Source organism: Stegodyphus dumicola, chromosome 1 (assembly GCF_044657685.1).
Source record: "Stegodyphus dumicola isolate Sdum_Otavi_A_Nest chromosome 1, ASM4465768v1".
NCBI classification, from domain to species: domain Eukaryota; kingdom Metazoa; phylum Arthropoda; class Arachnida; order Araneae; family Eresidae; genus Stegodyphus; species Stegodyphus dumicola.
Genome location: NC_140768.1, coordinates 27737700 through 27753705, shown reverse-complemented (window position 1 = coordinate 27753705; position 16006 = coordinate 27737700). Strand labels below are relative to the sequence as shown.

Below are 16006 nucleotides of genomic sequence, written 5' to 3'. Positions count from 1 at the left end.
TTAGATAACTTTGCGTAAAATTTTAAATTAACAGTGTAGAATTTGATTAAGAGGCTTTTAATACTTAATTGAAAGACAATATTTATTTAATAATTTTTATTTCATAATAAATAATTTGTTAAACGGCATTACGATTTGCACGCATGTGTTGTCTGCTTGTGTACGTCAAATTTTGAAATGTAGGGAGGTGAATACAAACAAATGATCGTACTTTGCAGTGCATTTAACGCTAATTTGGTTTCCGCTGATTATAAAAATAAATTATGATCAGTAGTGATTTCATTTAATAACGAAAATAATTTTTATCTAAATTATATATATTCATGCAACGGTGTTATGTAATAAATATATCATGTTAGTTACATTTTTGTACAATTTTCTTAAGTTGTTATTTCCCTATTTCTACATCATACGTATTGTAATATAATGTGTTTCACTATTACCCTGATCTAGGATCTAGTCTAAATGCCTTTTTGAATATTTTGTAAACTTACTTTTAAATTTTTAACGTCTGTGTTTTACATTAAATTTTTTCTTTAGTCAGCAGCTGTATAGTTGGGAGGCCATACTTAAATTTTACTTAATTGTTACAGTTTTAAAAGATTGTAAATAATATAGCGTTTTGAAGTGATAAATGTATGGCTATGTGAAGTAAGATATGGCCAAAAATTAACAACATGCAATTATTATGAGAATAAATGAAGATAATAGTTTCAGGTTTGATTAGCACCTTTGAATGTTCGGAATGTTCATATAATTTAATTTTTACTTGAATATAGATATATTTTTGTATGTATAATTCCCTGCATTTATCTTTGTTGTCAACTTGCTGTAAAAGTAATTTTTGTTTCCTTATAGTAATGAATGAATGTCCTGTCAAGAATTTTCAGAAATATTTATGGGAACTTGAAGTGTTACAATACAATACTGAATGATCTTGCAACCTGTAAAAATTGTATCTCCGTTGTATCTTGCGTAGAGAATTTCATCATGGCCAACAATCGTTATTGTGTAGATCTTGCAAAGCGTGGGGTTGCTGGATGCAAAAACTGCAATGTTAAAATTGATAAAGGATTAGTTCGAATTGCAAAAATAATTCCCAATCCTTTTACTGAAAGTGGAGGAGATATGAAACAATGGTTTCATGTTCGATGCATATTTGAGAAGCTTTCAAGAGCACGGGCTACAACAAAGAAAATTGAAGGTCCTGATGATCTTGAAGGCTGGGATCAGCTCAGTGATGAACACAGAGAAGAGGTTTTGAAGTGCTTATCAGGTATGCTGAAGCTGAAATTTTGTCTGTTAACTTAGGTAATAGTACTATTAATGCCCCATGTAAATTAAACACATTCATATTTTAAAACATAATATGTGCTCGGGATTAATTAAAAATGTGATACTTTAACATTTTTTAATTCAATGAATTTTAATTTTTAATTCAAATTAATTTTTTTAATTCTTTAATGCTTGGCCACCTATGTGCATGCGTTGCGTTGACACATGCGCATAGGAGTTAACGCGTGCGCGTAAGACCTTTACGGCTGCGAATATGCATGTGCGCATGTGCATAATACATTTACGCGTGCGCGTTTAATGTATAACGGATGGTATAAGCTAAGTTAAAATTATCTAATTCAATTAATGTTGCAGATTGCGTTGTTCCTTAATCTTCTAATTGGATCCGGCTTATTATTTTTTGAAGACTGTTAGAGCAATTTTATAAAAGTAAGCTTGAACTTTCGATTATGTCAAATAGAATTTCTGATATATATTTACTAATACGTAAAGGATCTACAAAGCGAAAGTATGTTTCGAAATCCGAAATCTGTTTGTCAATTTCACGCTGCTCTACGGCCGGAGGGGGGGGGGAACGCCACGGCACGCGATGAATTGGAAGTTGATCTGTCAGCACTATCCCTATCTTCAGGACAGATGTTTTTATTTTATTTGGCTTATAATTCCTTACTAAATGTAGTATTTCATCTCGATGCACTCCGTCTTTGATATGATTTAAATCAAATTCCTCGTCATTATAAATATCGGGAATACACATCAATTAGTTTTCTGGTTGCAATTTTCTAATTTCGACTATGTGCGTGTTGAAAGAAATGTTTAATAAAGTAAACAAATAAATATTAAGCTTTTTCTTTTTGTAAATTTTGATACCCTTTAGATCATAATTGTTCTTTATTTCATAAATTATGGTTTCATATTTTTAATTTTGCAATTTCTGCATGCCATCTTACCAGATTTAAACTGATGATGTATAATCCGGTATCGCCGAAGTCCCAATGAGTCCAGATTAATGACTTTTGACTGTATCACATTTTAAAGTTAGCCATAAGTAAAAACTATGGAGTTTACTCTCCTTTTTTTCATTTCATGTTTGTTGTAGGTTGTGCATGATGCCAATTTTGTACAGTTCTCTGGTGTTATGAGTCTATCAGGTTCTATTTTTCAGTTTGGTACTAAAGAATCTGAAAAAGAAATGCATATTTCTTATGCTATTTTGATGTATAAAAAATAGAAAATGAACATAATTGAGAGAATAGTTGCAGAACATTATAATTTTTCCATAACTTCAGATGATTTATGCAATGAGAGCCACAGCACATAGAAGTTTTTCGAATATCTTGGTGACCAGCAGTGACTGTGTCATGCAATTTGTGTAAAATACTGCGTCGCAACCTGGCTGAAATGACTGGCCTTATTTCACTATTCTCATTTGTTGTTTTAGTATAAAATAATAGTTTATCGACTATTTCATAGTTTAACTCCTGCATGCATACACCTGACTACCAGTTTCCACAACATTCAGGAGAGCTGGTTGTTCCCTAATTTCCTCTATCAACTGTGCAGTTTTATTTCTTAACAAATAGTACTCGTTATCTAACTCTACCGGAGTAACAGCTGCCTTTGTGGTGACTATGCCAAAATCACCTTCAATGGTGACTTGAATGAGATAGCCCTCGAGGCTTTGCCACAATCACATAAACTACACCTAAATCACACCGAAGGAGGAATGCTTTTGTGGAGGACTTTTTAAGGGAAACTGGCTCATGTACACAGGAATCTGTTGCATTTTTACATACATTTGTTACATTGTTAATATATATGTATTTGTTTCATAGTTTTAATTGCTCATGTTACTAATAATAAATGAAATAATTTAATTTTAATTAGATGCAGATTATAAGATAATAAATAGTTTCAAAACAGAGCCTTTCTGAAGTAATGTTATTAATCAGAAAAATTCATATTTTACAAAGAACAGTTGGCAAAGTTTACTTTCATCAAACATTTTTTATTTCATAAATATGAATCAAATTAAAGAAGACATATTAAATAGTATTTGAAATAAAACTGTGTTTCAGTAAATTTCTCTAATGAAATGCTCCCCCAAATCGAAATTTTTATTTTTTATATGAAAGCATATTTATTGTAATGACTATGCTGAGCTGTTTTGAATTTATAATTAGAATTAATTTTTGTTCTTTTTGTCTAGAGTTTTCTTCAAATTCAACTCCTAAGAAAAATCTAAAGAAAACGCCTACAAAATCTGTTGAGAAGTCTTTTGACTCTCCTACTATCCCTGGTATTTATTATTTAAGAGTTTTGATATGTTTCAATTAGAATTTAACAAAGCTTCTTTGATTTATTCCTTAACAATATAAAGTTCTGAAATATAAAGATGTAGCTTTATGTTAACTGTTATGTTAACTTATCATTCATTTTTATATAAATCTTTTAATATATTTTTTAATGTGGAAATAAAATTTTAGAACTTCTTTTTTATAGAAATATTTATTGCTACAAATTGCAATTATTGTTATTGTTTTTGGTACTTACATGCTATTTCATTGATTGTGAAATAGTAGTGTGATTTAGCGACAGTTATGGATAAGTGTAACTTAGCAACACACAACATCTGCACTTTTGTTTGATATAACTTACGACTGATTTTTGACAAGCCACAGTTTGTTTTTATGAACAGTGATATAAGTTAACTGTTATTACTGTGTTTTTGTTGAATTTTAAGAAAAAGTTATTAATATTTGGGATTTGTTATCTACAGGATAGCAAGCAAGCAGTGAATTATTTTTCAAAGCTACGAGATCCTATCATTAAAAAATGCATATTTTAGTGGATGTGATATGGTCTGCTGAATATGGCTGATAAAACAGTGATAGATTACATAAATTATTTTTGAGCAGTTTGTACCCTTAGTGGTCAAAATGACATTGCTTACATTTTGTGTTTTACCAGAAGCAATATTGCTTCCGATAAAATTGGAATGCCTAAAAAAAATAAGAGGTCAATGAAAGCCTTTTACAGAATGTAGAAATGGAATGGGTCAAGTACTGAATGTTTATTAAACAATGACATAATTTCTAGAATTCCGCCAGAACGAGTGATACAACTTTGGCAGGATTTCTGCCAAATTTTCTGGTTCAATGGCAGCCAGCTTTCACGTTGATGGGGTAATAAGTAAATTTCTTATATCAGTTGTTGTTGTTAATGTTTGGTTAGTAATTTTTGTAGTACTCGTACATGCAACTGAATATGATGGGAAGGATTTAATAACATTCTAACATTGTCTTGTAAACTTTATGCCAAAGAAATTTGATATATTCTAAATAATTTAGATATAAAACATGTGTACGATTAAGATTAAAAAAGTTCATTAATTAATTATTTGTTAAAGTGGTTTTTTTAACATTAATTAGATAAGCCACAGAGTCCATCAAAAGATGATACTTTAAGAGAATTTCGAAAAGTATGTTCAAAAATTGCTGAAGAACCAAGTTACAAGAATAAAACTGCCATTTTGTCTGACTTCTTTTCTAAAGGATCTGATGGTGGTATGTATATTTTTCTAAACAGAAAGAAGATGTATGAGTATTGTAATATGTAATATCAGTATTACTGATTTTAATAGAAAAGTAATTTTTTTTTTTTGTATTTGCTGGGAATGGGGAATTATTTTCAACTCTTGATTTGTGTAAAAATTTAATGATTTAAATTGTTTGAACATAGACTAATTTTCAAATCGTAAGTCTTAAAATTACTTTTGTATGGAATTTTTTTTATTGTTTTTTGTTAGTTACTTTCTATAATTGCTAAGATTATATGTAACAAAAGAATTTTTCTCATACTTTATATTTTCCATAATTAATATTACTTGTGGTTATGAGCGAAATTTAGATCTTTATCATTAAAATATCTTTGATATTCCTTTTATTCCTGTGTATTTTACATCAAAATATTTAGAAATCTAAAAAAAATATTTTACCTGTTGCCTTAACATTATCATATTTTGGAAGCTACATTTTAAAATATTATCTCTTGTTGTTTGTATTCTGAAAATTTCATAAAGAATATTTATCAGCTCATTCTGTAACTTATTATAATTTTAAAAAAGTCAGATACCCGTAATTAAAAATTGTTCTTTATTTCTTATACATAGTCCTGATTGAGTGTTTTTAATTAATTTTTAAATGTGTTTAATGTGTGTGATCTGTTCGGCACTTATAAATACAAAAAGAGAAAAGTCTGCCATAAATATCTAATGTAAATTATATGATTTGAAAAACAGTATTTAGGGAACTTACTTGAGAAACAGTCTGCGTGCCCAAAATTTATGCCCAGTATTAATGCATTTTGCTTACTTGCCCAATATTTATGCTTCTTAATAAAATGTATACATTCTTGCGCTGCTGTTCAGTTTTGCTAATGATACAAATCTTATACATTTATAGTTTTATAACTGTGTTGGATTAGCATATGTAAAGAAAGCAAAAAAATATTGTCCGTAATTTCATGACTTGAAGGTGCAAATAGCAGGGTTGGCAACTTTCTTTGCAGCAGAAAAAAATGATTAGAACAAATAAGTTTCTTCTACTAAATTGAAAGAAACTGGAGTACTGTTTTGTTATCAGCACCAAACTCAGAAATGTATGTATATATGCATGTATGTATGTATAGATGTGTTCATGTATGCATGCATATATGGGTACTTACGGAAAATCCCGTCGGCCATTTTTGCCTATTAAAAGAAAGGACTCCAAACTACATGATTTTTCTCCAAAAATGGAAAAGTCTTCTTCAAGCGTGCTGGATTTGGTATAAGCTTGATTACACATGTTAGTTATTATTCCTGAGTAAAGACTCTTTTTTCCCCCCCTATCACATTAAAAAAAAAAAAAAAATGATTAAAATTTAAGACCTGCCTACTACAGAAGATAATGCTGTTGAATATTTTCAAAGTTATGGTATCTTACCGGCCTCAAAAAAGTGTGTTAATGGGCATAATATGATGCTTTATTTAAAAACTGAGAAGCAGTGGCATTGCAACGTTAAGGCTTGTGTGAAGCGAGTGTCAAATAAAAAAGGAATGTGGTTCAAGGGTTCTACTATTTAATTTTTTACTGCACTCCGATTCATTTATAGTTGGCACAGAGAACTGATAACTATCGAATGGAGAAAAGAGGAATTAGAGTTAAGTGACAAGACCGTTATAAATTGGATTTGCACACACAGCCTTTTATCAAGGCCAATAGAAATATTTGAAGAAAAATTTGAAAGAAAAATAAAAATAGAACATTTTTTCTTGTATTTAATAAATGTTTGTTTTTTCTGTTTTTGTTTTGGCACAATTGGTGTCGTCTCTTGTGGTCGACATGAGTTTTCGTAAGTACCCATATATATATGCATGAATGTACACTACACACACACACACAAAAAGAGGCAGTTCTATATCTCCCATTCTACTGGGCCGATTGGAGGAATTCAAATTGTCTTTTCCATGTCTCGAAAGTTGTCTTGGGATATATATTAGATTTATATATAACTTTGTTCTAATATAGGTATTTTGACACAAAGTCAGACTTTTTCTGAAATAACATACTAATTTTTTTCAGTATTTCAATTCTATGACTCAAATTATGCGTAAATATTAAATTTTGTAAAATTTGGTGCAAAATCTATGGACAAATTCAAAAATTTAACTTGCCGCATTTTTTCAGTTTGAGCCAAGAATAATTCATTTGCTGAACTTCTTAATACATGGTAGCTTATTTTCTTTCTGCTTCCATTGGGCAGGAGTGGAAGAAAATTCACATTGTTCCAATCTTTTTACATTGTGGATTAACGGAAGAAAAGTCACGTCCTTCCTACTATCAAATAATTTGAACAAAGTGCATAAACCAGATTTTCGTTATTATCACTTTCAACAAATATGCCAAATTTCAAAATGCACCAATATATAAATTCACGTATATCTTCGGAAATTTTGAATAAAAAGCTCTAATTTTTTTGCGGGTATGCTTAGAAATATATTTACTTTAAGATGATCGTAAAAATTTTACAGGTTATAATGGAAAATTTTTTGAAAAATTTATCAAAATTATTTAAAAACACGAGTTTAAAAAATAAATCATAAAAAATGCATGAATTTTATTTTGAATAAACCTAAATTTTGAATTATGTAAGAAAGAATCAAATAAGCTTCATAAAAAAAAAGATATTAATAAATACATACCAAAGTGAATTAAAATTAAGTAGCTAAAATTTTGAGAGCTAATTTTTTAAAAACTACTCACGTGATTTTTACAAAACTTAGGAGTTTGGCATAATTTGAGTCTTAGAAACAAAATATGGAAAAAAAATTGGCATGTCATTTCAGAAAATGTCTAATTTTGTGTCAAAATACCTATGTTAGAATAGAGCTATATATAAATCTAATACATATCCTAAGTCACGCTTTCATGCCATGAAAAACACAATTTGAGTTTCGTCAATCGGCCCAGTAGAACAAGAGGTATAGAACTGTTTCTTTCTTTTTTACTTTTTTTTTTTTCGCAATGTACATTGTGTGTATAAATATACACATATAGCTATACATATATGCACATATACACTGCACAAAAAAAAAGAGGACAGTTCTATATCTCCCGTTCTACTGGGCCGATTGACGAAATTCAAATTGCATTCTTCATGTCTTGAAAGCTCCACTTAAGATATATATTAGATTTATATATAGCTCTATTCTAACATAGGTATTTTAACACAAAATCAGACTTTTTATGAATAACATACCAATTTCTTTCCATATTTCGATTCTATGACTCAAATTATGCCTAAATATGAAATTTTGAAGAATTTGGTGCAAAGTTTATGGAGAAATTCACAAATTTATGTTGGCGCTTTTTTTTTTTTTTTTCAGTTTGCGCCAATAATAGTGTACTTGGCGAACTTCTTATTACATGGCAACCTATTTTGCTTTCCCTTTTTACATCATGTGTGAGCGGGAAAAAAGTCACAATTATTCCTTTTTTCAAGTAATGTTCTTTATATTATATTTTTAATTATAATTGTTATTATTTTAAGAAATTTTTCATTTTCGAATTCCAGTTTAACCGTTTAAGTTGCATGGCTCCTTTCGAATAACTGTTTTAAAAATTTCTATTTACCCATTTGAACTGGATAGTTTAAATAAAAGGTGCATCATTTATTTATTTATTTTTTAATAGTTTTCTTTATAATTTATTTTTTTTGTCATAGTTATTATTTTAGGTAATTTTTAAATTTTTAGACTTTTATTTTAATTGTGTGTATTGCATTGTCTCTTTAGATAATTGTTTTAAAATTTTCTATTTATTCATTTAAACTGAGCATTTTAAATATATTTATTAATATAAATTTCCCAGAATTTGATTTTATTTATTTGAATAGCGTTTCTTTTGGAAGATTACTTTGTGACCCAGAGTACAATGCGTTTGAAAACTGCATACGTTAAAAGAGAAAATACAGTAAAGCACAGTTAATACGCCTTTCAATGTTCTGTTCAGAAAATATATATAAACAAGAGAGATATGTAACCAGCATTTTAACTTAGGAAGACTTGCATACATTGCTTTAAGCTACTTTATCATTGTGCTCATCATTGCTTTACATAATTTTATCATCCTACATTTAGTTTCTTAAAATGTTATTTATATTTTAGTCAAATATTTTATTTTTGAAATTGCAAGAATCAAGTATCATAAGATTAAAAAGTTTTAAATAAATAAAAAAAAAAAAAAAAAAAAAAAAAAAAAAACTAAATTTTATGCAAAAATTAATTTTTCTTCTTAATGGCTTGCTTTTTTTCTTCAGGCATTCTGCAAGTATGTTAAAAAGCATGCAACTTTTTGAAACATATTGGTATTTCTGACATTGATTTTAAATAAAGTTATCACCTTCCATTTCATAAAGGCCCACAGATGGCTGAGCGGTAAAGTCGCTGAATACTGGTAGTTCGCTCTGGTATTTGAATCTTGGTGAACGTGCTGGTTGCATGGGCATTTTCGTGTCTTTTCTCATGTGTAATGTGTATGGCAGCTGGTTTCCCTTAGAAAGTTCTTCAGGAAGGCATCCTTCTTTTTAAGCAGATAGCCCTGCATTCCCATAACTTAATAATCCAAATCAATCAATTTCATCAGTATTTCGTAAGAGCCTTCTTCAGTCTTTAGAGGCTAAGCATTTTGAAGGCAAGAGATGAAAGGAAAGACTTTTTTCATCAAGAGGGAAAACGTCTTTAGGTGGCATCTACATACATCACTGGATAAATTCCTGAATCTTCAAATAATTTGACTAAGGAATCATGGGATTCTCCGTTTATGATGACATGATGTTCTATAATGTAATTTAAATTTATACAACCATATGACTATATGGTTGTATAAATTTAAACAAGTCGCTCTTCAGTTTAATCTGCAATGATATCGTTTTTGTCTTTTCCATTAGTACAAGCTCTATTGATGGTATTTGCTGGTGTACATGTCCAAGTGTTTTCTCTTTGAAGACCCAAATTCTTTGAAGTGCTCTGAAAGTATGTTCAGAAGCATTCAACTTTTCAAAACACCTTGGTATTTCTGACAGCCAAATTCCCCTTCAAATTTTGCTTACTTTTCTTCCCAATTTTCTTCTTTCCTTCTACATTTATTTTCAGTGCTCACACAAGAAAATTAACATTTTTCGATTGTTACACTTCCATAAATTTTGTATTCTTATCAATTTTTTTTAAAATATCAATTATATCAATTGTGTATGAGCTGAAGACAGCTTTTCATTTTCTAGGAAATTTAACTATAAATAAAGTTTAAAACAAAGTCCAGAGGATAGATTATTTTAATTAAAAGAATTTTTTGCTAAATGAGAAAGAAATAAAACAGTCCAGCAGTATTTATTCTGTTCCACTGAGTGACCTGATTATTATATCAGCTGCAAACAATCTAAATTATATTAAAGATGATGTTTTTTATACAATCTATAACACGAGAGAAAATTAGATATTTAAAGCATTCTTTCTCAGAGGATTAATATAAAAATTTATATATATATTTTTTAAAGCTGGGACATGACCCAAACTGTCAACGTCCTGTTTGCTTAAAAACATTGTGAAAATAAGCATCAAACAAACTTTGTTGGTTTTAGACAATTCAATTTGAATGCAGTTAAAGTAAAGTAGCAGACAATAACATGGCGTAGCTAAAAATTTACTCTTACAAATATTAAAAAAAAAAAAAAAAAAAAAAAAAAAAATGGAAGAAAGAAAGAAATTAAAAAAAAGTTAAAAATTTGAATAATATCATCTATAATTTAAAATAAATAACTTTTCATATAGTATTAATAAATATTTATTTACATAGTTGAGGGGAAAAATTTCATATAATTAATTCTGCATAAAAATTTCAGGTTAAAAATAGCTGTGAATATTCATTTTAACAAAAATCCATGAACCACATTTGGCGTTATTATCGCTTTCCCCCCCAAAAAAGATGCCAAATTTCAAAACGCAAAAATATGTAAATTTGTGCATATCTTAGAAAATTTTGAAATAAAAAACTCTAATTTTTTGCAGGTATGCTTAGAAATACACCTACTTTAAGATGATGGTAAATATTTTATGGGTTATAATTCAATTTTTTTTTGAAAAATTTGTAAAAAATGATTTAAAAATAGAAATTTTTAAAATAAATCATAAAAAGTAGTTGAATTTTATTTGGAATGAACCTAAATTTTGAAATGTGAAAGGAAGAATAAAGAAAGTTTGATAAAAAAAAGAGATATTTATAATTATATACCAAATTCAATTAACATTGAGGAGCTAATATTTTAAGAACTCGTGCGAATTTCACAAAACTTGGCAGCCTGGCATAATTTGAGTCGTAGAATCGAAATATGTTAAAAAATTAGATGTTATTTCAGAAAAGTCTGATTTTGTGTCAAAATACCTATGTTAGAATAGTGCTATATATAAATCTAATATACATTCTAAGTCGCCCTTTTGAGGCATAAAAAATGCAATTTGAATTTTGTCAATTGGCCCAGTAGAACGGGAGATATGGAACTGACCCTTTTTGTTTTGCGCAGTTTACGTACATTGTTTGATCCAGTTCTGATAACAGAAGAGTACCAAAACTAGTTTGTGAACTCATTTCATATTGTAGTTCTGTTGTATCAGCAATTTAAATATTTTCATTTTCTTTATAATTCAGCGAGCCCCAGTTGTCATCTTGCAGTAAACTTTCATGGTGATATATATGTTTTTATGCACGTATGTAATTTTTTAAAACATTTTCTAGGCTAGAGATCTGCTTTCAGATCTTTGAATTGCAATAGATTCTGAAACTGAATTTAGATAGAAAAAATAAAGAACTAAAAAAAAATTAGGTTACTAAAGAGAATCTACATTATCGTAAAACAATGTAACATATTTTTTTCTCCTTTTGCTATTGCATGCAATAATCTTTTTTATAATATTGAGTTGACACGAGTGGAAAATGTGCTTTAATATTAACTTCTTAACTGCTGCGGGCATATATATATACGCCTTGCTCAGCCGATGCATCATCTGTCCCGGGCATATATATATACGCCCTTCCAAAATACTATCATTTGTTTGCGCTGCTACCTGTAAAATTATTTGCAAAGCTTTGGAATGCAACACCACAATGACCTTGACAAAGTATGCGAAGGAGGATACTATTTCAGAGAAATGTGGGGAGAAATTGAAGAGAGGGATGTGTCTAAAGCGGTTAAAGTAATGACTGCACGGTATTGGCTGGTGTTTGAGTAAAACATATTTTTTTTATTCTGTGTCCTCTGTTTTCATTTACTTTTTATGGTAGGTTCCAGGAATAAAGAAAGATATAACGGATATTTCATACCCATTTATCTGTTTTGAATTATTTTTTGATGAACTGCTCGTGCTTCATATTGTTACTGAAACTAACCGTTTTGTAGATGAGTATATGAACCAACACCTTGCAAACGAAAAATGAAGAACAAAATCATGGCATTCAGTTCAGAAGAAATATATGTTTGTTCAGGCATACCGATTTTACAAGGTATAACACTGAAACCCGATATTACACTTTACTGGTCTAAAAATTAATTGATCGAAACTCCATTTTAGGGATCTTTTTTATTATAAAAACATCATTTTTATTATACTTTTACTCAAAAAATTAAATTTTGTGCATTCATTTTTTTCTTTTATTCTTTATTTTGTGAAAGTAAACAGTTTTTAGAAAGTAAAACTTGCACTTATTTCCCCCCAATAAATTGCATAACTACGCACGGCTGTGTGAAAAACCATGGCACTGGCAAATGAATCTTGTACGTTTTCCGTGGCAGTTAAGGGGTTAAAGAACTTTAATCTCATTTGTATTGCATAGTTCATGTGATATTTCAGAAATGACATATTCGTTTGTACCATGCAAGATTTCATGTATTGCAAGTAACATCAAAGTAACATAAAATTTTGGAAATGATGTATTCTCAGCAAAATTGTAAAATTATTGGTTAGCTTTTCAAAATTAATTCATGTCATATGATTCTTACATAAAGCTAATGGCACAGCCCTTAAATAACATTTCAGCCAATAATTATTCCAAATTTGTGAAATACTTCTCATACCATAATTTTCTTGTCACAAAAAGAGCTCTTAGTATTAAATGTGTTAATGCATTTTTTTTCAAAAAAGTGTTTAAAAGGTTCAATTTACTGAGAAGTGAGAAAGATACTATATTGTTTTCTCAAGAAATGCATATTTTACCTCACATTCGAATATGGTCATTCAATTAAACTACATATCAATGAAAGCATATGAAGATGTTGCATGAAAGGTTGCAAGTGAAGAAAAAGCATATTTTTTTACAACTGACTCGGTGGTTTTAGAATAGTGTTTGTAACAATTCCATGGTTTATTTACTGTTGTTTAAAGAAACTAACATTGATTAAGTCGGAGATGGAACTCGCCCTTTACAAAAATGCAAGTATAGGACTGGAGTAGTTGTATGAGATATGCAAATTCCTTAGATCTAATTCAACAGCAAAATTAACAAATAGGTTAGCCCTAAAAATTATGCACATAAATTAAAATATGTTCATTCAGGGAAGAAACAAAGCTGGCAGGATTCTTTTATAATAGTTGATATATAATGGATGATGCCAAAATGCCTAGAAAATTCTTTCTCACTCCGGTTTTGAACAGAGAGGTTAACCACACTCAAAACAAAACTTGTTGACTATTTATAAGAAGGATTGGCAATTTATTCAGATTCCTGGCAAGCATATAAAATAAAGGAAATGGGGCTAATTTGGTGTTTATGAGACGAGGGCAGTAATAATAAGAAATATTATTATTTTTATATAACTGGTATGCATAAAGTATTACTAGGAACAAAAATCTTCATTATAAATTATGTTTTGATTGAGATGATGAAATTTATTAAATATGGCTGAAAATTATTTTAGTAGTATTATTTTTTTAAATATTCTTAACATTAATCAACTATATATATTTTTTGTTATATATGCTTTCTAAGAGAGAGATTAAAAAATTTAGGAACATAATCTTGAAATCTAAATCTTTATTTTTAAATAATTTTATTTTAGTAATTTTTATTTCCTTTGGCATTATAGAAAGTTTCAAAGGAGATTTGTTCTTATGGGTTAAGTTGCTGCTTCCAAATGTTGGCAAGAGAGTTTACAACTTACAAAGTAAACAATTGGTTAAACTATTCAGTGAGGTAAGTGTTACTTACCATCATGTACTGTATATGCTCACACTTTTTTTAGTAAAATTACATCACTAAAATGCAGGTGCGGACATTACGCGGGTTGTGCAAATGTCGCCCTTTATCTCATGAGTAATTTTGCATGTAAATTTCATTTCAAACAGCCAAGTTAAGTTCTAAGTGGAAGAAAATGGCATAAGTAATAAAAATATCAAATTTAAAGTTGTCTAATATTTACCTAAAATTTACAAACTCACTTTTTTCCATCCTCATGAATAATATAAATTATCCCTTTTATGTTATCAACATTTGGCACGTATTAGTTCACACAGAAGCATAATATAGAGGCACAAATTAACCAACAATTGCAATTTTAATATTTACTTTTACACAAATTAAATAAACGTTGGTTCTTTTAACTAATATCATGCACACATTATTTAAAAAAAAATCTGTTCTGACGCACTGTACTAAACCCATTTCATTTCAGCATTCGTGGCAACCAGCCTTCACTTGCATTGAATTGCGATGTAGGAATGTCTTCTTCTCGTGCCGCAGCAAGCACTCTTATTTGGCATATTTCCATGTTACTGGGTATCCTTGAGCATGCATATCATGAACATATGCAACTACTTTTTTTCTAAGTTTGGAAACTTATGTTTCGAACCGCAAAACATACATTTTGTTTTGTTCATTGCCACCAGGTGATCACGCTGTTTGCTCTAATTGCACACACGCTTTCTGTTCACCTTATATACTCTTGCTGCTGCTCTTTTTCCATTTTCCTCTGCAAATTCTATGACTTTCAGTTAAAAACTGCTGCATTTTCCCATTTCAAGCACGCTACCTGCTAACTACCACAAATCTCAAATGATACTATGAATGAAAAGAAAAAGCTTGAAATATGCGAATGCTTCAAGGAGGAAAGAGCAAAAAGTAATATCATTACAAAACAGTGTTTTCTGGAAGCCAGTGTGGTGAAAACCTGCTTGGACTACATTTATTATCGCATCTACTGAGTGAATTGCTGGCGCTGATGTTATGACTGAATAACAGCCACACCAGAATGCAAGGAAAGTCTCTGCTTTCCATCCTGGTACCAACCAAAGACAAAACAAATGGATATTCTTTCTTTATAGGTGTTTATTGACTAATGTTATTGGCTAAAGGAAAAAAGGTGATGTTATATATTTTAAAGTAAGAAATTCTTTATTTTTTGGAGTGCGGACATTTGTGCGAGTCACTTTTTTTAACTTAAATTTTATCTGTAAAGTTGGGGTGCGGACGTTACATGAACACGGATATTACACGAGGGTATACGGTATGTGTTTTAAAAATAACTGCCATTTCAAAGTTAGTTTTATGCAAAAGTGAATAACTTTCATGTCCCTTGAGTATGAGCATAAACGTGTGATTTCATTCATAGATGAAGTATAAGTTTTTAATATATCTATACATTACACAGCTTATTTCTTAATTATTACTTTTAATGGATCTTATTTTTGTTATTGCAATCTGGTTAAAAAATAGAGCAGGTCTGTTTCTTCTAGACCTCAGTTATATTTTGACTGTTTATTGTCTGCAGAAGCAGCATTTTTGATACTTGCATTATTTCAGAAATAGGGAGCTTTGATAGATGCCAAGCTAACTTCGGCAGAAATCTGAATACCAGATACTTATTGTAGTGGCAGGTAATTATGGCTGCAGTTGGCTAACAGCAAATAAATGATATTTTGGTAAATGGGATTTGGTTTTATTCAAAGCAAACTATCACTCTCAATATATTCTGTCCACACTTCATGGTACACTGCTCAAAAAAAAAAAAAAAAAAAAAAAAAAAAAATGGGACAGTGCTATATCTTCCCTTCTACTGGGGCGATTCACGAAATTCAAATTGCGTTCTTCATGTCTCGAAAGCGCGACTTAGGATATATATTAGA

General features: G+C 29.6%; 1 protein-coding gene across 3 annotated transcripts in view; it reads left to right on the top strand.

Moving 5' to 3' along the window:
* The window catches only part of DNAlig3 (DNA ligase 3), a 224371-nt gene that overhangs the window by 73140 nt on the left and 135225 nt on the right, over positions 1 to 16006 (top strand). For 2 of the 3 annotated variants that reach the window (XM_035358921.2, XM_035358920.2), the window contains exons 1-5: positions 147 to 354; positions 859 to 1276; positions 3506 to 3595; positions 4728 to 4862; positions 13972 to 14078. In XM_035358921.2, the coding sequence (XP_035214812.1) occupies positions 865 to 1276; positions 3506 to 3595; positions 4728 to 4862; positions 13972 to 14078 (744 nt within the window). In that variant the 5' untranslated portion in view covers positions 147 to 354; positions 859 to 864. Of the gene's footprint in view, positions 1 to 146; positions 355 to 858; positions 1277 to 3505; positions 3596 to 4727; positions 4863 to 13971; positions 14079 to 16006 lie in introns of those variants that run through there. The other variant, XM_085813879.1, reaches the window with a different exon arrangement.